This window comes from Salmo salar, chromosome 02 (assembly GCF_965601325.2).
Source record: "Salmo salar chromosome 02, fSalSal1, whole genome shotgun sequence".
In the NCBI taxonomy this organism is placed as follows: domain Eukaryota; kingdom Metazoa; phylum Chordata; class Actinopteri; order Salmoniformes; family Salmonidae; genus Salmo; species Salmo salar.
Genome location: NC_138292.1, coordinates 36,401,771 through 36,424,124, shown reverse-complemented (window position 1 = coordinate 36,424,124; position 22,354 = coordinate 36,401,771). Strand labels below are relative to the sequence as shown.

The following is a 22,354-nucleotide window of genomic DNA, read 5'->3' as shown; positions in this document are numbered from 1 at the left end:
ATCCCTAACCTATGGGCGAATGCTCTGTCGATAAAATTCCCAGCCGCGCCTGAATCGACGAGCGCCTTATGCTGGGAATGCGGGGAAAACTCAGGAAAATAAACATGCAAAAACAGGTGTACAACAGAGGGCTCTGGATGAGAGTGGTGCATGCTCACCTGGGGCGACGCCAGAGTACTCTGCCTGCTGCCTCGACCCCAAGAGGAACCAACACTGCACCGACCAGCAGTGTGACCTCTGTGGCCACAGATGGTACACGTGAAAGCCCCTCCTCCGGCCTCCCTGAGCGCAGCCTCTCCCAGCTCCATAGGCACCGGAGCGGTGGTGTTGGGAGAGGGAATTGACAGAGCCTTCTCTGGACGTCCGCGGGTGACCAGCAGGTTATCCAACCTAATGGACATGTCCACCAGCTGGTCAAAGGTGAGGGTGGTATCCCTGCAGGCCAACTCCCGACGGACATCCTCGTGCAGGCTGCAACGGTAGTGGTCGATAAGGGCCCTGTCGTTCCATCCCACTCCGGCCGGCCAGGGTCCGAAATTCCAGGGCGAACTCCTGGCCGCTCCTCGTCCCCTGCCTCAGGTGGAAAATACGTTCACCCGGGTGGTCGAAGACTGCCCGGAAGCGGCGGGTGAACTCTGAAGTCTTCCAACACCGCATCTCCTTCTCCCCACACGGCGTTGGCCCACTCCAGAGCTCTCCCCGAGAGGCATGAGATGAGGGCGGATACCCTCTCCCTTCCCGAGGGAGCCGGGTAAACGGTGCTCAGGTATAGGTCCAGCTGTAGCAGGAAACCCTGGCACCGTGCCGCCGTCCCATCATACTCCCCGGGAAGGGCGAGACGCATCCCACTGGGACCGGGTACAGGAGGGACGAGTAGTGGGAACCCCTGTTGTGCTGGTGGATGTGCTGGAGGAACTCCCTGTCTCTCCCAGTGGTCCATTGTCTGGACGACGCGGTCCATGGCGGCGCCGAGATGGTGAATCAACGCTGTGTGCTCCTGGACACGCTCCTCGACTCCGCTACCATAGGTACCTGCTCCTGCTGACTCCATGTGGCGGTGTGGGATTCTGTCAGGTATGCGTAAATGGCTGTACGGAAGTCAGGCGCAGGAGAGCAGATATTGGGTAGCAAACGGAGCCTTTTATTTAGGTGAACCAAAAACACACGGCACAATGAACACGAAATACAATACGGGTTGACATAACCCAGCGCAACCAGTCTAACGTGCGCATACATCAAACAATAAACAATCCCACACAAAGACATGGGGGAAACAGAGGGTTAAATACACAACAAGTGATTGAGGGTATTGAAACCAGGTGTGAGGAAAACAAGACAAAACAAATGGAAAATGAAAAGTGGATCGATGATGGCTAGAAGACCGGTGACGCCGACCGTCGCCCGAACAAGGAGAGGACCCGAATTCGGCGGAAGTCGTGACATATATATATATATATATATATATATATATATATATATATATATAAAACTGACTCACAGCATTTTGATCACTTTTCAAAAACTCCCCACCCCCCCGATTAGGTTTAAAGTAAAGGAATAAATGTTAGGTTCAGTTTAGAGTGGACAATGTAAACCCCTATAATATCTGTTCTGGAATTAATGGGGAATTATTTTAAACATCTGTAGCCATACTTACACAAAAAGCAGTAACATGTAGAGGTGGCAAACAGACCTTTCTCAGTGGTCCTCATGGTCATGTTAAAGGAGGAAAACATGCAACAACCTGCCAAAAAATATGAATAATATAATGCAAATCCAAAAATCATACTCCTGATTTTCTATATAGCCTAACTTTTCTAGATGGCTTTCCTATATCAAGACTGAAATAAAATGTTTCACCTAGCTAAAGACTGGGATAATCACATACAGCTCCGGCCTAAGGAGTTTCACACAAGTGCTGGTGGTCTGACCTCTGCAGATTGGCAACTAAATTATTGCATACTGATAAAGGATAGGCGTGGTCTTATAGTGTTTGCCTAGTGTTTTTCCTTCATCTTTGAGAAAGGTTAAGCACACTTTTTTTTTTAAATCTGCGGTCACAAATGTGAGATGAGCCTCGTTAAGAATGTCATTAGCTTGGTTTCCAGCCAATTGGCAACAGATTTTCATTTGAACATTCTTAAATCCACATAAAGAAAAAGAGGCACATTTTCCCAACAGTCGGTAGGTTTCCAGACAATTGGATACAGACTGTCATGCGAATATTCTAAAATCCGCATAAAGAAAAATTATTTTCCCACCAAACAGACTTGATGCGGATAAAAGTCCATGTAGTGTACACAAAATGTACTTTTTCGCTTAAAGCTGCAATATCTAACTTTTTACTGTCATTCTCATTGAAAGTAAGTCTAAGATGTTTTACATACTAGTCATTTAGCGTACGCTCTTATCAGAGCGATTTACAGTAGTGAGTGCATTCTTTTCATACTAAGAAGCGGTAGAACTGTTTTATGTTGGCTATGGCTCCCGGTTTTAAGGTTAGTTTTTGCGTATTTGACTTTCGGTTTTGTAGGCTACACCAGTTTCAAACAGCTGAAAATTCTATATTTTTGGTTATGGAAAATGTATTTCACAGCAGTTTAGATCACGTGTCAAACTCATTCCACCGAGGGCGACAATCGAGTTTCGCTCTACCCACGTACTTGATTGACTAATTAAGGTTAGTAGTTAGTATTAAACTCCCCTCACCTGGTTGTTTAGATCTTTATTGAAAGAAAAAAACAAATGCCTCCAGACACTCTGCCCTTCATGGAATGAGTTTGACATCCCTGGTTTAGATGGTAGGCCTACAATGATTATCTACACCAGGGGATCCCAAACTTTTTAACTCAAGACCAACTACGCGCGCGCCACATCCAAATGTACTTTTATATGACAATTATTATATCAAATCAATATTTGCGCATAAAGGCGTTTTCCATGCACCACCATTTCTCGCGTAATTAATTTTACCGACAAAAAAAGATCCCACCATGTCCAATGAACAAATTATCTGTTGGCATTTATAAAATTGAAGCCTACCGAAACTTCCTGTTTCCGTCACAGCTTTCATTAATACTTTTTTATAAGATATTACTTTAGGAAAAATGCATTAGGGTCGTGCAGTGGTTTGACTGAGTTATTAGGCATAATAGGCTGTTATTCACCTTCAAACCCCAATTTTCATGTCATTAAAGAATTAATTAATGCATGTGGGATTTTATGCTCATTACCGCACAAAAAATTACAATACTTTAAAGGGACAATCTGCAGTTGAAACAATAACAAAGTATACACCCCAACTCTGTTATGGTATGGTAAAAAGTTGAGGGATGTAACCACTCTCACATTCATAAACATAATGGTGCAAGGACTGACCTTCCATGATATTAAAATTTTATTTTTAACCAAGTTTTTAGGATGCAGAGTTTGTTTACATTTACTTTGTTTACAAATTGGAGTAAAACAATCTTATATTTTGGGTTTGATAGGGTGTGACAGTTGAACTAAGGCATAAATTATATTCTTCAAGAATCAATTTAGGGTTCCAAAAACGTATGTAGCAACTGCAGATTGCCCCTTTAAATATACTATTTAATATATAAAGTATTTGCCCACTTTTTCTCAGCATTACAATTTTAGATTTGACAGTGATTTAGATCTGGGTTTATATACATGATTGAGTAGCACACATACATTTTGGCCAAATGCAATGACACCTCCACACCACTAGACTTCAACGTTGCAAAAACCTAAGGTAATACTGCTTTCATCTCAGTTTGAGAATTTTGTTAGCTAGTTTTGTGATGTAGCAAAGATTGTTTATTATATTGACAAGATAGTAAAGTGACCGCTATAACAATAGAAATACATGTCCTCAAAGATGGAAGGCGGGCGATGCAAGAGCACGTGACACCATTCTAGCCAATGTGAGGGCCGATATAAGTGTCAACAACAGGCCATAGAGATAGATAGAGGACTCATCTTTGTGTATTTTCTATTATAGAGTCTGTAACAGCATTGGCAGCGCATTTGAGGCCAACTCCATTTTAAAGTAGTAATTTATCTTCTTCTTCATCGGTTGAAAAATCCCAACTCATAGGAATCCCCACCTCGGTGACCGCTTTAACGGTAGAAGCCCTCAATGGCAATGACCATGCTTGAACGTGTTATATGATGAGTCCTCTATCTATCTCTATGACAACAGGCACAACTCCGATATAAAGTAGTTTTTTTCAAAGTTGGCGAAATGCCACGTATGGTACACCATTACGAAACGTCCATTTGATCAAATAATCCTCACATAGCAAATAAAATATACACATTTTTGTTGACCAAATTCGACACTTAATGACCATACAAACAAATCTTATTTTCGTGGACAGATTTTGGGCTGAGTAAAACCTCTCGCTTCGCCTCTTCCTCTCTGGATGTAGTGAATTCGAAGAGGAGTAAATATGGCGGAGAACAGCGGCACAGATCCCACTGTGGATTCCAACGTTGTTGAAAATCCTGCCTCAGACGGGACCATGATCGTGGTCACGGTAAAAACTCCGAAAGATAAAGAGGAGATAGCGATCTCGGAGGATTCTTCTGTCGCACAGGTATTCGCATTTATTTACACAGTCAGTTATGCAAGTCATGCTGTGGCTAACAAGCATAAATCGAAGTTAGCTAGCCAACTATTACCTAGCTGGTTTACGATGTTAATTGGGAAGAATTCTCATTTTCCTGACTAGTAATATTTATTTTCAACTTGTCGATTTCCTTGAAAATCGCTTCCTAATAGTAGTTTGACTCGTGTTTTGCACAATCGGCGCTGTGTAAAAGACATGTATAGCAAGCATGAGCTAGCTAACTACGCAACTAGCTAACGTTAGCTTGTGAGTAAGCTAGCCAGCTACGTCTCTGTCAGGCTCATCTAGTTAGCTAACTTTAGCTGCGATCATGCTAGGTGATAACCGACTAGCCAAAGGAGTACCCGGCCATTGCAAAAGCCAATCGGGAAACGGGTCGGTATAATTTGTGTAACGTTCCAACAGGAATCTGTTCCAAAAACTTCGTAAAGTACAAGGTTGCCAACAAACAACGCATACAAAGTAGTATGATCAATTCACCTAGCTGCCGAATAGGCATGCATCAACTCACCACGTAGCTTATTCTTAATGTTTGTCCATAGGCTACCAAAGTGAGGACAGACATTTTTCGGAATAAACGTGGTGAGTGAACATTTTTATGAAATAGCCCGCTCCCTACCCGGTATCTTATTCTGCCGCTATACAACTTTGTATGCGTTGTTTGTTGGCAACCTTGTTATTTACGAAGTTTTTGGAACAGATTCCTGTTGGAACGTCCCACAAATTATACCCTCCCTCGGGAAACTGATTGTTAAGTTCACGGCTAGCGACATGGTTAATGCTGTATTTGGTGATTTCCTAAACCATTAACATTTGACCTCATTGTTCTTTATAAAACTAAAAGGACAGCTAGCAGATTCACATAGTTAGCTAACGTTAGCTAGCTAAGCCAAGAAAACTTTTTTTTTACCAACACTGAATGATTTGAGTATGTACCTATCCTCTTTATTCCCATTTGTGTTCACCGGCCACTTCATTCTGTCTCGTGCATACAGTTTAAAGAGGAGATATCCAAAAGGTTTAATGCCAAGCAGGACCAGCTGGTGTTGATTTTTGCTGGCAAAATCTTAAAGGACGGGGACACACTGAACCAACACGGCATCAAGGACGGACTCACTGTTCACCTTGTCATCAAGACTGCTCCCAAGTAAGAAGATTTTCTTGCCCACTATTCTAGTGGTGTGTGTGTGTGTGTGTGTGTGTGTGTGTGTGTGTGTGTGTGTGTGTGTGTGTGTGTGTGTGTGTGTGTGTGTGGAGAGAGAGATAAAGGAACATTTAGGTTGATAATGACCTCGCTTTTTCTCCAGGGCTACAGTTGGTGGCACATCCCAGTCCTCGGCATCCAGCTCTGGGACCCCCCAGGCCAACAGCAGCGTCAACCCAAGCGCAGCGCCCAATGACAGCACAACACCAGGCAATGGGCCTACCCCAGCCTCCACACAGCCACCCAACTTACTGAGTTAGTGACCCAGTCCCCACCAAACCATCTCACAGAAAGACGGCCATATCGCCATACAACTACTCAACATCCACACAACTAGTCACTAACCTATATCCTTCCAGTAATCCACCGCCCCCTTGTGTCTGCATAGGTGGGTTTGGTGACCTATCTAGCCTGTCAGGCATGGGCATGGGCTCAGCCAACTTCATGGAGATGCAGCAGCAGATGCAGAGACAGCTGATGTCCAACCCGGAGATGCTGTCTCAGATCATGGACAACCCTTTGGTGCAGAACATGATGTCCAACCCAGACCTGATGAGGCAGATGATTGTGACCAACCCTCAGATGCAGCAGCTGATGGAGCGCAACCCTGAGATCTCCCACATGCTCAACAACCCTGAACTTATGAGACAGGTTAGGTCTGGAGCTCAGATGGGTCCTTTGCTCGAGGTGTCATAGACTTGGTTTTGGGGAATCATAGTGTGTCTTGGCCTTATTTGAATCCCTCTAAAGAGCCTACGCTTGAAGAGCATATTACTCAAACCATTTTGCTTGTTTATGTAATTAGCTTGCAATGTAGTTTAAATGTAAAAAGGGGTCTATGTAACAGTGCAAATTTACATAGGCCCAAACCCTTAAACTAGACCGCACCACTCCCAAAACGGTGGGAGGAATGGATGTGAGGAGGCTCATACACAGATGCATAATGTTAACTCCCTTCCTCTCTTCAGACCATGGAGTTGGCAAGGAACCCAGCCATGATGCAAGAGATGATGCGTAACCAGGACCGGGCGCTTAGCAACCTGGAGAGCATCCCTGGGGGCTACAACGCCCTCCGGAGGATGTACACAGACATCCAGGAGCCTATGTTCAGTGCCGCTAGAGAGCAGGTAGCTATTATTCCTGCAAATACCATATGTAGACATACAATCGTCTTGAATCAAGTCCAGTTGTGTGACTTAGTCCATTTCTTTTTTTTTTTTTTATCCATAGTTTGGAAACAATCCCTTCTCTGCTTTGGGGGGAAACTTGGACTCTGGCGTGCAGCCTTCCAGAACAGAGAACAGGGAGCCCTTACCAAACCCCTGGGGACCCCCTGGAACGACCCCCTCAGAGATCAGGGGGACTGGCGCCTCCACGACAACAACCTCCTCTGCTGGCGGGACTGCACCCAGTGCCTCCAACCCCCTGGGCATCAACGCCTCTGGGCTGGGCAACGGTAACAACACTACATCAGAAAAGCACTTTCACTTTTTAGTCAATCTGCAAAACTATATTTCCCCTTACACCTGTATTAACATACCACCCTTGAGCATAACCCTTGTTTTTCTGCTTAGCTGAGCCGTGGTCTTTCTCTCACTCCACACCCTATAATCTGTCCAGGTGTGTTTGGTAGCCCTGGCATGCAGAGTCTGATGCAGCAGATCTCTGAGAACCCTCAGCTGATGCAGAACATGCTGTCTGCGCCCTACATGCGCAGTATGATGCAGTCGCTGGCGCAGAACCCTGACCTCGCCTCGCAGGTCTGCACAACTTCAGCCCTCTCTGCAGTAGGATTCATAAGTCCTGATGAATATTCTAGGCTATTTTGTGTGAAGAGTAGAATCATTGCTTAATCCTTTACTAATTTCCTCAGGCAATGCTGAACAACCCCCTCTTTGCCGGAAACCCCCAGTTACAGGAACAGTTAAGACATCAGATGCCAGTGTTTCTCCAACAGGTCAGATTTCTGTCTCCAGTTATACACTTTAGTTCCATATACTGACAACAACGACAAAAAAGACGACGGTGTTATGGAAGGCGCTGAGTTTCTGACTGTGACTAAATGGAACATCATTTGGGTTGACCAACTAAATGGTTATTTTACAGATGCAGAATCCTGAGTCACTGTCTGTGATGACTAACCCCCGGGCCATGCAGGCTCTCATGCAGATCCAGCAGGGCCTGCAGACCCTACAGACGGAAGCCCCCGGACTCATGCCCAGGTACTGTACCATCTATCCAGTAGATTCTTACTGGACAGACTCGTGCTTTTTACATTTGATTTTATTGATGATGCCACTTAAACTGTGGTTCTTCTCCTAGTTTGGCTCCTGGTGGGATCCCAGTGATTCCTCCAACCACAGGAGGCAGTGTGGCCCCAGAAAACCTTCCTCCCCCAACACAGGGCTCAAATCCCACCGCTGCCACTAACCCATCCCAACAACAGCAGCAGCTCATGCAGCAGATGTTACAGATGTTTGCTGGAGGAGGAGGCAGCTCATCGGTATGTCATTGAGCTGCAAAAATCATTTCTAACTTTCTACTTGGTAACTATACTTTGCTATTGTCTAGTGGGTTAGCATTAGCTTTGTTTCTATTTGCCACATTGATCTAAAACCAATTAATTCTGGCACTGACACAGTCACTCAAATAGGACCCCAGCAACATTTTCCATGTAGGCTCATATAAAAAAAATGACTTTGGTTATGCTCCCCTTTGCAGACCGTAACCCCGGAGGTGCGGTTTCAGCAGCAGCTGGACCAGCTCAGCGCCATGGGCTTCATCAACCGCGAGGCCAACCTGCAGGCCCTCATCGCCACGGGGGGAGACATCAACGCTGCCATTGAGAGACTGCTGGGCTCCCAGCCCTCCTAACTCCCTTAGCCCCCTGAGATTACTGGGAGAGAGGGGTTAGGTAGGGGGGGTGAGGGCTGGAGTGGGAGTTTACAAATGAACACAGTCCTTCATCACAGTCTGACAAGCCCCTCAGACTCAATTGAATTCCAATTACTTTTCATCTCTTTGGCTGATCTGTGAATAATAGGAAAGATATGGGGGCAGGAAGTGGGTGTTCAGATTCAAGTTTCTATTGGAGAGACCTCATATCAACCCTGTGGAATGATGACACCGCTGCAAAATGACGCCACCACTAACATGACTACTTCCTCTGTTGACTATGGGAGATTATTTCTGAAATGACTGTGCCCATTTGCTGGACATGCATGAGGTTGCCGACTTAGCCCATCTTAATGGATTGTGTTTAGCCGGTAACGAGTTGAAATTTGGAGGAATATGAGTGTTGAAATCATAGGTCAGAGGAATCCCTCATTCTTTCATTGTTATGAGAACCTGCTTGTTTTTACTTAATTTCACTCTATCATGCTTGATTGACTAGTATTTATTACAGGAGCTGTAGAAGTTACCTTCTCTTTTCTTTACCACTCACCTTCAATTTACCTTCTGCTTTAAGAATTTCCTGACATCCTTCAAAACAGATAAAGGCTGTTGGATTCTCTGTTTGAGGACTATAGTGCCCCTGGTTCAGCAGTTTGCTTACACTTTCAGCTTTTTTGGAAGGGATGATTTTCAGATTGGAAGGTCAAGCAAGGTAGCTGGTGAGCTCTGCACTCAATGCTACATTGAGTCAATGAATGCTATTGAGTGTAAATTATTCAACAGTTTAGTCTCTGATTATGGGTTGTGATAAGACCTCAATGTTTTAATCTGAGCAATGATAAAAATGCAGACATCTTTTACGTTAACCATTTTGTGTATTTTCATACAAGCAGCGGTTTAGTGCCTGATAAAAATGTATATTGGGTTCAGCAATATATTCAAAAATAATTTGTGAAATCTATAATGACGAAGTGTACTAATAGCATAGAGAATTGTTTTTCTTAAACCCATACATATTAGTTGCAGTACCTACAGTTAAAGAACAGCTGTTCAGCTCTGCCTTTTTCTTGGAGTCACTCTGTTATCTATTCTAATAATACCTTTCAAGAAACATGATCAAGTGTGTGGTGGTGATTCCTTTAGTTCAGAAGCATGGTCTACACCAGTAGTCTTCACTCCTGATCCTGGAGGGATGCACCCTATGTCCTATGCTAAATTCAGATTCTCAAGCCTCAAAATGCACACTTGTTCACCCCACCTCAGATTTAAAAGCACTGGACTGGACTGCAGTGAGAAATGTGGTGGAAACTCCATTTAGCTCAAGTTTACGGCAATCCACACCCTTTTGGCAAAGTAAAATTGGAATTGAGTGCAAGCCCAGCACAAACACATGTGATTCAGCTATTCATTATCTTGATGAGTAGTTAATGTTGTAGACTTAGCCTGTTCACACTGACTGCAACCCCCTAGGACCAGGTGTGATTAACACTAGTCTACATTGTGTATGTTATGAAATTATATGAACTTGATATGGATGATTTGTTCAACTTGTATGGGAATTGTTGTGTGTAGTCAGAGGTGGGAAAGTTATAGTGGTGACCATGCATATTGGGTAGCTCATTAAAGGACCAAGCTTGAAAATATAAATTGTGAACTGTAATAAACATTGAAATATCTTAATGGCAATTAAGCATTAAGCTGTTTTAACATTCACCAGAGAGGAGCTTGGATTTGTTTATTTTCCTCCATGATGACAAAATGTATAAAAGCATGGATTTCTTAGATCTTCAATTTATGATCATTTCATGTAACTTTGAAGATCCTGGTCTAAAATGGTGGCTAAAGGAAAGCTGTGTAAGTTATAAACAAATGACTGGGGCTAGTTCAATCTCATCAATTATGCTTGGGCTGTAAAGTTGGAAGCAATGCAATTGTTAGACTCATCCGGCCTCACTGCAAAGAGGTTACTCGGGTTAGCTATTATTCTTTTTTTAACTGATCTGAATCCCTTGTCTGATAATATGATGGGGATATATGCCATTTTGTGCCCTTGATATACCATCTTGTGCCTTTATTCAATAGCTGCAATTAGACCCTGTCAGGATACTGTAGCTAACTCTGTTCTTCTAATACAGATTATCCCCCTGTCCTCTTACTTGGACAAGTGTTTAATATCTCAGGAGCAACATGAAAAGGATGTCAATTCTATAATTGGGGCAGATCTGAGCTGAATTGGTGCACTTGAATATATTATTCCAGTGACCGGTTTCAATCGTCTGGAACGCACCCACTGTCAGTGCCATTCCCATAATGCATTACGATTTGTATCAGGAAGTTGAAGGGGTCAGCTGACTCGATTGTGTTGTTATTGAAGAAGTCACTGAACCTGATGGTAATATACACTTCATCATAATTTCGCCTAAATTAATCGAGTTCCTGCAAAGTATTGCTCACGCAAACCATGTTGCGGCCTAAAGCCTTGACGCAAGTTCTCAGCCAGGCAAATACAAGCGGAGTACAAAGCACACTGTAAGTATTGAGTGGCAGAGGCACGTGAATATAGCGTTGTTTTCTGCTATCTAGCTAAGTTGGCAAATAATTTGTTCTTAAGATTAGCTAACGCTCTCCTTGGGTAACTTATTTACATGTTCTCCCCGCAGATTGTTAAACAATGAAGGGTCTCTTTTGGCTTACTCTGGCTACGGGGACACTGACGCTCGAGTGACCGCTGCAATCGCAAGCAACATCTGGTCGGCCTATGACAAGAATGGGCATCAAGCTTTCAACGAAGATAAACTCAAATTCATTCTGATGGATTGCATGGTTAGAGTTTGAACTGTATGGTCTAGTTACTATGCATGAATCAAATGTTTTTTTTTTCTCCATAATTCTGCCTTGCTTTGGTTATCCATTGAGTATCACAGTCAGAGGCTCCAGAGAAAATATGTTGTATGCCCTATAACGTTAGTTAAATAATGGTAGAAAATGATGACCTAGGCTAGTTGGCAGCTTGGGAGGTAGTATCACCATCAAAGGTAAATTGAAATTCAATGTGCATGTATTTTTATCTATTCTTTTCTTGTCTTCTCTTTGCAGGAAGGCAGGGTGGCCATTACACGGGTAGCTAACCTACTGCTGTGCATGTATGCCAAAGAGACTGTGGGCTTTGGAATGCTGAAAGCCAAGGTGAGGAAGAATACTTTGAGTGTGGATGACATTGGTATGTGAATTGTGTTGTATTTGAAATTACAAAACACTAATGACTTATTCCTGAAGAGAACAAGTATGTACAGTTGAAGTCGGAAGTTTACATACACTTAAGTTGGAGTCATTATAACTTGTTTTTCAACCACTCCACAAATTTCTTGTTAACAAACTATAGTTTTGTTAAGTCGGTTAGGACATCAAATTTTTCCAACAATTGTTTACAGACAGATTATTTCACTTATAATTCACTGTATCACAATTCCAGTGGGTCAGCAGTTTACATGCACTAAGTTGACTGCCTTTAAACAGCTTGGAAAATTCCAGAAAATGATGTCATGGCTTTAGTAAGTTTCTGATAGGCTAATTGACATCATTTGAGTCAATTGGAGGTGTACCTGTGGATGTATTTCAAGGCCTACCTTCAAACTCAGTGCTTCTTTGCTTGGCATCATGGGAAAATCAAAAGAAATCAGCCAAGACCTCAGAAAGAAAATTGTAGACCTCCACAAGTCTGGTTCATCCTTGGGAGCAATTTCCAAATGCCTGAAGCTACCACGTTCATCTGTACAAACAATAGTACACAAGTATAAACACCATGGGACCACGCAGCCGTCATACCGCTGAGGAAGGAGACGCGTTCTGTGTCTTAGAGATGAACGTACTTTGGTGTGAAAAGTGCAAATCAATCCCAGAACAACCGCAAAGGACCGTGTGAAGATGCTGGAGGAAACGGGTACAAAAGTATCTATATCCACAATAAAACGAGTCCTATATCGACATAACCTGAAAGGCTGCTCAGCAAGGAAGAAGCCACTGCTCCAAAACCGCCATTAAAAAAAGTCAGACTACGGTTTGCAACTGCACATGGGGACAAAGATTGTTCTTTTTTAGAGAAATGTCCTCAAAAATAGAACTGTTTGGCCATAATGACCATTATGTTTGGAGGAAAAAGGGGGAGGCTTGCAAGCCAAAGAACACAGTCCCAACCGTGAAGCACGGGGGTGGCAGCATCATGTTGTGGGGGTGCTTTGCTGCAGGAGGGACTGGTGCACTTCCTTCACTAAATAGATGGCATCATGAGGAAGGAAAATGATGTGGATATATTGAAGCGACAACTTCCTGACTGATGTCTCGAGATAAAGCTTGGTCGCAAATGGGTCTTCCAAATGGACAATGACCCCAAGCATACTTCCAAAGTTGTGGCAAAATGGCTTAAGGACAACAAAGGCAAGGTATTGGAGTGGCCATCACAAAGCCCTGACCTCAATCCTATAGAAAAATGTGTGGGCACAACTGAGAGAGCGTGTGTGAGCAAGGAAGCCTAGAAACCTGACTCGGTTACACCAGCTCTGTCAGGAGGAATGGGCCAACTTATTGTGGGAAGCTTGTGTAAGGCTACCCAAAACATTTGACCCAAGTTAAACAATTTTAAAGGCAATGCTACCAAATACTAATTGAGTCTATGTAAACTTCTGACCCACTGGGAATGTGATGAAAGAAATAAAAGCTGAAATAAATAATTCTCTCTACTATTATTCTGACATTTCACATTCTTAAAATAAAGTGGTGATCCTAACTGATCTAAGGGATTTTTTACTAGGATTAAATGTCAGGAATTGTGAAACTGAGTTTAAATGTATTTGGCTAAGGTGTATGTAAACTTTCGACTTCAACTGTATGTCATTTAAAGAGCCATGAGCACAGATCATGTCTGCATACCATACTAAGCATATTTCTCCTGTCTGTGTGGTATTTTTAGGCTGAAGCTCTGGTACTTTACCTGGAGGAACCTTTAACCCAAGTTGCTGCATCATAGGGGAAGTCTGGCTGGAGCGTTGTCTTCAATTGTCTCCCCTGAAAATACATGAACTCTTGTTGCTGATGTGAATGCTTCACCTGGTCTTCATGAACCACTGCAATCTGTGTATGAATGAACTGAGTATTTATCTTCTGATTACTATATTTATACTCAATATGCTCTAACTTAATGCTTGAGTTTTTAGTAATTTGGCCCTTTGTGGCATGCAGTTCAAAAGTCAAACTCATACATTGTGTAAGGCTGGCTATGTAAATCTTTGAGATTCAATAGGACTGCTGAAAATGCTGACACATTAACTTTAAGGCATTCACTGTTTACCCTAGTCAGAATCTTACATTTGTCTGTTGCTGCCACTCAATTAAATGTATGATATCCCTTTGTAACAGGCTATCCATAAACTATTGTTTTTTTTCAATGGAAAAATCAAGAATTTTTTATCTTCAAGGATATGAAATAAATGGTTTTATGTATTTGATTTATACGTTCGATTTTTAGTTCCAGGGGTACCAGGTTTGCTGAACAGACCTAAGATTGCATCACCTTGTCAATTGTTTGACAGTATTGTTCTTACTGATATATATATTTATGTTTGACAATTCAGACCTTTATCAACACTGTTTCTAGGTCCCTTTTACTGTTGCTTTGTGTTCCTGGTTTGAGATGAACAGAACCAGGGGTTGGTTTATTCATTAGATGCATACTGTAGCAAAACGTTTTGTGATGGAAACAGTTTTGCAACAATTATGTTCTATTTGGCAGGTAGGTCCCTCCCTGTTTCGTTTGGTTCATAGTGAATACACCTCAGAGGAAGCAATGATTGTCTCTCACCATGAAAAAGGGATAGGGAAACAGTAATTTCCTGAAGACAATCATTTGGTTTGTCCAGCAGATGGCATGTAGCAATTGTTTTCATACAGTTGCTCATGCAGTTGTCCTACCTGTTCAACCTGCCATAGACTTACACCAAGCCACTCCCCCCAACCCCCATCATTCCTCAGCAGAACTACCTTATGACACAGCGGAGCAAGTTCCTTGTAAACAATCTAGTTTTATATTAAACATAGAGGGGGACAGATGACTTGGGAAGTATTTGTGCAGCTCTTTTAAATCTGAAGATTAGGGTGAGTGGCTTCTGGGCTAGTGTCATCTTTCCTTTCTCCCCTCACACTTTGAGAGCTGGATTTGAAGACCAGGCATTACATTGTGGCACCACTGAAGGGGTACATCATGGGTTCAGATGAGGCCTACAACTTTGTCTTTAAGGGTGAGTCCATGTTGTTTCACATTTAACAGATTGATGTCCTACATTTACATAATGTAGCAGACAGTCTTATTCAATAGTGATTGCATGCATTGTCAGACTTTTTTTGCTTAATGGTCCTCTATGGGAATCAAACTCCTAACCCTGGCATTGCAAGCGCCATGCTCTACTAACTGAGCCACAATAATGATATAGTGTATATGTCAACAGAGTGACTCTGAAACCTACTTTTTCTGTAGTTAGAGCTAGTGCAGTGTTGTTCAGTACAGACAACCATTGGGTTCTGTCACTTAGTGTGTGTATGCTAAGGATAGAAGCTATGGATAGAAGCTAAGTGCCAGCACAGTATCAAAAGCACACAGTAGATTGTTAGTAACACATCTACCACACAGATAGGATGCAGGTCACTCTCACCTGTGTTGAAATTACAGAAAGAATCTAGGGTGTGTCCTGAAATAGGACACACCCTGTTTCAGAAGCAAGGTGTCTTGCATAGTGCATGCACTCAATAAATATTGGTAATTATGTTTACGCCAGTCCTGTAGTGCAGGGCGTCTCAGAGTAGGAGTGCTGATCTAGGATCAGTTTAGCATGTTAGGTCATGATGTATATGACTGTATGAACAGATCCTAGATCAGCATTCCCACTCTGGGACAGTTTGTGGAAACAGGCCCAGGTCTAGGAGTTTTATCCAGTACTTTTAAGAATGCCTCTAACCTTGAGGTTCATTAATAAGCTACTGTTGGTATTTTACAAATCAGTACAGTGCTACGCCAAGAATGTTGCTATTTATATGAACTTGAATGCTATTTCTCTGTACCTGAATACATTCTCGACCCCCAACTGTTATTGTGGTGAGTTTCACAAGCTTGTCAATGTCATTCCAGGAAAACACACGTTCCTGAATGTTTGAGCCTATCACTCTTTCCATTATGTCTATAGTCACACTAGAGAAACATTTGTACTGTTACACTAAATGACCTACTAACTAAGTCCTATACGCTGCAGGCATGGTAGAGGAGGTGATGTTGTGCATGATGAGGTGAAGTGATTTGTCGGTAGGGAAACAAGAAAACCCAGTTGGTTGGGTCAGGGGGAAGGTGACGAAGTCAAATTTAGTGTGTTTTCACTGATCCACATGTAAGTTTCTGCCATTCATTCTGGAACGGAGGACTAAGCCTAATTCTACTATAACTTTTTATTTTTGAAACCATCCAGACATCATGAAGTAAAATCTAAATGATTCCCTGCTTTGATTGTCTAAAAGTAAATGCAGCTTTTGTATGTAAATAAGCTGAGGGAACTGCTCAGTCATAAATCAATTGAAGTAAAACTGAATTATTATTACATGAGGGGGAGTTTTTTCTGCAACTTACTTAATCCCCTTTTTCCTCACAACAAAGTCAAACCGGGCCAGTAGAGTGCTTCAAGGCCTCTTGTCCTATTTGCCATGGAAACCAGGGGTATTGTTTGCATAAGAGGTTACTGAGTATGGGAGGGGAAATGGCCACATTTTCATCTCACCTACTAAAAGCAGAACAATGATCTGCCAATGGAGTGAACAATTACCCAAAACAAACCAAAGTAGAATATCTCGTAAACATTCTATCCTGCTGCCTGTTTTACACCTCAGGTTAACTCTAAACTGGGTTCGGAGACCAGAAACCGGATAGTTGCTTTAATGTAAATCTGGAAACATGAACAGGCATGACCCCAACATTTTTGCTTTTGACAAATAACGTATTGCCTGTTAAAAGCTCTGTAGCATAAATCAGCATGCTGATTGCATATACTTGCATATTTGGGGCAGCAGGTAGCCTAGTGGTTAGAGCATTGGGCCAGTAACCAAAAGGTTTCTAGATCGAATCCCCGAGGTGGCAAGGTAAGAATCTGTCCTTCTGCCCCTGAACAAGGCAGTTAGCCAACTGTTCCTAGGCCGTCATTGTAAATAAGATTTTGTTCTTAACTGACCTGCCTAGTTAAATAAAAGTTACAAAATCTTATCCCCACTTGTGGTTTGGAGGGCAATAAATGGAATATGTATTAGGTGACTACTAAATAAACATGTTGCTCTTTTTTTTTAACCTTCTGCACACTGCTCTTTTTCACATTCTTGGTTTCCTGGATATTTACTTCTTAGATCTTTCTTGCTGGTGCGTCATGGAACTTGGATGCTCATCTTGGTTCAGCTCACATTCTCATGGTTGAGAGTAAAGCAGGAATTGGTGTTTGGCTCAGCTCAGTCGGCTGTGTTGAAATCATGAAATCATGGTGTTATTGTGTCTTGTGGTCATATTTTCCTATATGTTTGTCAAGTAAGCCAAGGCTGGCTTTCTGAGTCAGCTGCTCACACTCTATAAGCAAAAACACGAGTCACTGAAACATACAGGGGGGCTTCATTGTTCCTTGTACCTCTTCTGTTTGGACTCAGTAGACTGATTGCTCACAGCAAGATGGATATAGGGAAGTATCAGCGTAAACTGTACCACCAGATTTTTTTAGTCGTTTCCTCTTTTGAAGGCCTGTTTCATTACAGGAAATTCCCCAAGAGCAATGCAATAAATCCCATCCTCTTTGGTTCTCTTCAACAACTGACCCATCACTGCATATACTACATATATCTTAACCTACACAGCGTAATAATAACATATTAGCTCCCATTTCCTGGATTATAATTAACACGAACAAGCATGATAATTCATTTTAAAGACACCTGAGCCATGACTTTGATGCTACTTCTCAGATGGTTTGTTCTACATTCCTCACTTAACATAATTAGCCCAGTAACCATTTGCACGGGTGTGGTGCTGTTTCTTTCATAGAACACCATTGTGAAGAGAGTCCTAATGATATAATGGGAACAGTGAGCAGCAGACTAAGACTGAGGATTTAGGGTAGGGTTAGTGAAATTGAGTGGGCTGTTGGAAGACACACCTAGGCCTCACCTAAGAGTTACACTATGTGCATGAAGTTCAGGGAGCAGCCTTATTGTAGTTATGAGTTGGTATTAATCAATGGGATCACATGAGTGAGATTATAACAGTAAAGAAAGAGATGCATTGAAGAATCATTGTTTTGTGTGTAAAAACCATTACTTACTCTCGTTATTGTAATTCCATATGTTCTGTGCCCTGAAATGGCACCTTGAGGTTCTACGCCTGATACTATTGTGCATCTGCACTATGGCAAAATAAAGTGTTCTATGTCTAGGATGAAACACGCCTAGTCCCCTTTCTAGATGATAGACATACCATTAATTCACATAATAGGGACTCACTGGGGATGTAAAGCACATATTCAAAGATCTTTCTGGTGCACTAGAACTCGTGCCCTCCTCTCCCCCTTCTTTCTTCTACAGTGGTTCTGATAGGTGAGTCCGGCGTTGGCAAGAGCAACCTGCTCTCCCGCTTCACCAAGAACGAGTTCAACCACGACAGCCGCACCACCATCGGGGTGGAGTTCAGCACACGCACAATTCAACTGAAAAGTCTCATCATCAAGGCTCAAATCTGGGACACGGCTGGGCTGGAGCGGTACAGGGCCATCACCTCCGCGTGAGTACTCTGGGTGAAACTGTGGACCCACGTACACACACAAAGGGACCATTTCTCACTATTGTGTGGGCATCTTGGGTGGTATTATAGGCCCAAACACTCCATGTGGACAGGCACTGGTTTCACATTTTGCCCAGATAGCCTGGAGGAACAAACAGCAGGTTCACTGTTCCAGTCATTTACTACTTGTGCATTTTGGTCTAAATATCCATTGGCTGGACGTACTCAATAAACATCCAGACTCAAACATGTTTCTTCTCCGACTTCTTCCTGACTTGTTCTTTTGTAAAGACTCTGGAAGGTTTAATGGCATGGAAACACGTTTCAAAAACAATAAAACTGTGTCCATTCAATTTAATGACAAGACAAATCTAAGGATATGCTATACCACTACCGGATTAGTTATTCTCTGTCCAGAGTTTAGTAATTACTTACTGAATAATTCCCTCATGTGCATTTCCTTCCCTAGAAATGTCTTTCTGTAATCAAAAAACAAGTCTATTAGAATATTATAAATCTTTTGTCGGTTCGATCATGTATCATACTATGGAGGCCTACATGGCATTTCAAGAGAAAAATGCGATATGGATACTCAGAGGCATCACCCATCACATACTGTATCAATATGAATAAAAACATCAGGTTATTGGTAAGGTGTTGACTTATCTTATCACCTCTTTCGTTTTCATATTTTCTACCTAGTTATTATAGAGGAGCTGTCGGAGCGCTACTGGTCTATGACATCACCAAGCATCTGACCTATGAGAGTGTGGAGCGCTGGCTTAAGGAGCTCTATGATCATGCAGACCCTCACATCGTAGTCATGCTGGTGGGCAACAAAACAGATCTGGGGTCAGAGCGATCAGTGCCCAATGAGGAGGCCAAGGACTTTGCAGGTACAGCTGCCAGGCACAATGAATATATCCTAGGATAAACACAAAGCATATAACTTCAAAATGTTGTTCCCTTATATAGTGAATTGTTGTTTTGCATTGCTAATATACTAATATTCACAGCAGCCAATAGACTTTATTGGTCCAAACTTATTGGTCCAAGGCTTGAGCAGTGCTTGACTTGGGAGCTGAGTACCGGAACCTCAAATGTTCTACTGCTTGAGCTCCTGTTCCTTAAATAGAATATTAGCTCAAAGGTATTGTTGAGCTCCTGCACCTACTATAAATATAAACAGTACCGGCACCCAAAATGAGTACCAGAGTCTATTTCAGTCCATGTCAAGCACTGGGCTTGAGTCACAAGTTCACCCCAAATTTGACAAACCTAAATTATGAGAAAATACTCAGTAACACTACCTCTCTTGCTCTTTGCAGAAAAGAATGGCCTATTGTTCTTAGAGACATCAGCCTTGGAGTCCACAAACGTTGAGACGGCATTCCAAAATGTCCTTGGAGGTAATTTACTTTTATATATTTACAGTACCAACCCTATTATCGATTTGTTTGTTTTTAGCTCTCTAGCTAACCTTGTTTTTTTGGTGTAATAGTAGCGCAATCAATGCTCAATAATTCATCCGTAAAACTGAGTGGAAAGTTGGCATTGCAGAACAAAATGCTTGTGCCACGTTTATTGTTTTGTGTAAGCAGTTGTGTCACTGGCAGTTTGTGGTCAATGGTTTTTTGTCACTGTTTGTTGCACCAGAATTCATACTGTATCCCTGTGCCTATTCCATCAGAGATCCACAGGAAGGTGAGCAGTAAAAAGGTGCTCCGGGGGTCCATTAGTGCCGTGTCTCTGGCCAGCCCTGTCCCCAGAGCTGCAGGCGACCCTGAAGAGAAGAAGCCCTGCTGTAGGAACCTCTGATGGGGCAAACCACCCAGTGGGGGGGGGGGGGGGGGTGACTGTGGAGCAGTATGGGGCTACCTGCCCCACCCACCCCTATTACGACCTCATGTGGTATAGAGCACTCCATCTTCCTCTAGTTATTCTGCCAAAAGGGTGCACATCTGATTGAAAAGAATGATGCTGAGCAAGACCACTTTGATGTGACACAGTTACATGGCGGCAGACAGAATGAGTTTTCCATTCCTAAAGATTATGTAATGTGTATGTATGTACATGGCTGGAGGTCCATGGTACATTTCCCCAAAGAATCCAGAAATCATTTGAATATAAAAAATGTCTCAAACAAAGATTTTGTGTAAACTTTTAAGATTCGACTTTGCTTGGAAGGATACATTTTTTTTGGAAAAAAAGGTAGTCAACTGATGTACAGAATATTTGTATTTTTTGTGACTGGACAACAGGTGCCAAAACCATGTTTATAATTTTACACAAAGCTTGATTAATTAAATTTGCTGTCACTGTTGTTTGTGCTCTGTTTACTTAATGTACAGTTACATGTCATTGTTTTATCTTATGCTTAAATTGTTCCAAAACGGCTTATTCTTATTGTGAGGTGATTTTACAACAATACAGGAATATTTTTTGCACTCAAATGCCAGGTTCATTATTGCTTGCCTTTTAATGATCACTTTTTACATTTGATTTCCTTCACAATAATAGCCAATCCATCATACACACATTCCATTATAATACATCTAAAAATGCATATGCAACTGATAAAGCAACTGATAAAAGAGAATATAATGGAATAGCCTACATTTTCCATCTGTGAGGATCACTTTTGAATCTAATGAAGTTATCCCATTAATGATCAGACATTGACCATATTGATCTCATAAGTAGTCCTTGGCTAAACCTATAATAACAATAATAATAATACATTTAATTTGTAGTGCTTTTTTCAGTCCCAATGTGCAAAAAAAAAATAATAATAATAGGCCTATAGGCCTACATCCAGATTGACAAAGAAGTATATATTAAGTGCATATATTTAGCTGCATAAGCATAGCCTACAGTTCACGTGCTGCAGTGCTGTGACGTCATTATGATACCGTGCCAAAGATCAATTAAACCTGAGGCTCATGGTGCTTTCAAGACAACTGGGAAACCGGAAAAAACGTGTTCAAATCCTGACGTCAGTGATCTTTAGGTCGAAAGTCGGAGCTGTAAAAAGAGGCCCGAGTTCCCAAACTGGAAGTCTGAGTTGGATGACCGTTCAAAAATATTTTTCCCAGTCGGAACTCGTTTTTTCCGAGTTTTGTATTTGTATTTATTATGGATCCACATTAGCTGCTGCTGTGGTCCAGCAAAATTAAGATAGTTATACATTTGAAAAACATTACAATACATTCATAACATATTACGTATGTTTCCTCAGGCCTCTACTACCACATATATATAACACAAAATCCATGTGTACATGTGTGTAGGGTTTGTATGCATGTGTCTGTGCTGTTCCATAAGATGTATTTTTATCTGTTTTTTAAATCAAATTTTATTGCTGGCATGAGTTACTTGATGTGGAATAGAGTTCCATGTAGTGATGGCTCTACGCAGTGTTGTGCGCCTCCCATAGTCTGTTTTGGACTTGGGGGCTGTGAAGAGACCTCTGGTGGCATGTCTTGTGGGGTATGCATGGGTGTCCGAGCTGTGTGCAGTAGTTCCCAGTTGTCTTGAACGCATTGAAGTCCGAAGTCGGAGATTTCCGAAGTCCCAGGTGTTTTGAACGCGGCATCAGCATACCTGGGAAGGCTTGAGACTGAAGACATCACCCAAGAGGCGATGAGTAGGATCAGTGGAGGCAAATCATGAATGACAACAATGTAGACCAATCACAGGAAAGTCAGTGACAGGTATCAGTCGTCCATTGGCCAGTCGAAACTGGGTAAAGGGCGGGGCTAGAAACTCGACGTTACG

At 42.2% G+C, this 22,354-nt stretch overlaps 3 protein-coding genes across 3 annotated transcripts; all 3 read left to right on the top strand.

Annotated features, from left to right (window-relative positions):
• Positions 1–4,240: 4,240 nt before the first annotated feature.
• On the top strand, positions 4,241–10,454 carry LOC106580647 (ubiquilin-4). The gene is made up of 11 exons (XM_014161937.3): positions 4,241–4,604; positions 5,633–5,784; positions 5,945–6,096; positions 6,230–6,492; positions 6,810–6,968; positions 7,072–7,297; positions 7,462–7,601; positions 7,715–7,798; positions 7,948–8,063; positions 8,164–8,344; positions 8,563–10,454. Exons 1-11 carry the CDS (start codon positions 4,458–4,460, stop codon positions 8,713–8,715), a joined length of 1,773 nt encoding a protein of 590 aa, XP_014017412.1. The 5' UTR covers positions 4,241–4,457; the 3' UTR covers positions 8,716–10,454.
• Positions 10,455–11,054: 600 nt separating this feature from the next.
• LOC106580651 (ragulator complex protein LAMTOR2-like) lies at positions 11,055–14,237 on the top strand. Its single transcript, XM_014161947.3, has 4 exons — positions 11,055–11,265; positions 11,397–11,559; positions 11,833–11,922; positions 13,703–14,237. Exons 1-4 carry the CDS (start codon positions 11,198–11,200, stop codon positions 13,757–13,759), a joined length of 378 nt encoding a protein of 125 aa, XP_014017422.1. The 5' UTR covers positions 11,055–11,197; the 3' UTR covers positions 13,760–14,237.
• Positions 14,238–14,761: 524 nt separating this feature from the next.
• Positions 14,762–20,900, top strand: rab25 (RAB25, member RAS oncogene family). Its single transcript, NM_001146600.1, is given in 5 exon segments — positions 14,762–15,026; positions 18,382–18,577; positions 19,280–19,473; positions 19,906–19,986; positions 20,268–20,900. Coding segments are annotated over 5 exon segments (636 nt in total). The 5' UTR covers positions 14,762–14,989; the 3' UTR covers positions 20,396–20,900.
• Positions 20,901–22,354: the final 1,454 nt, after the last annotated feature.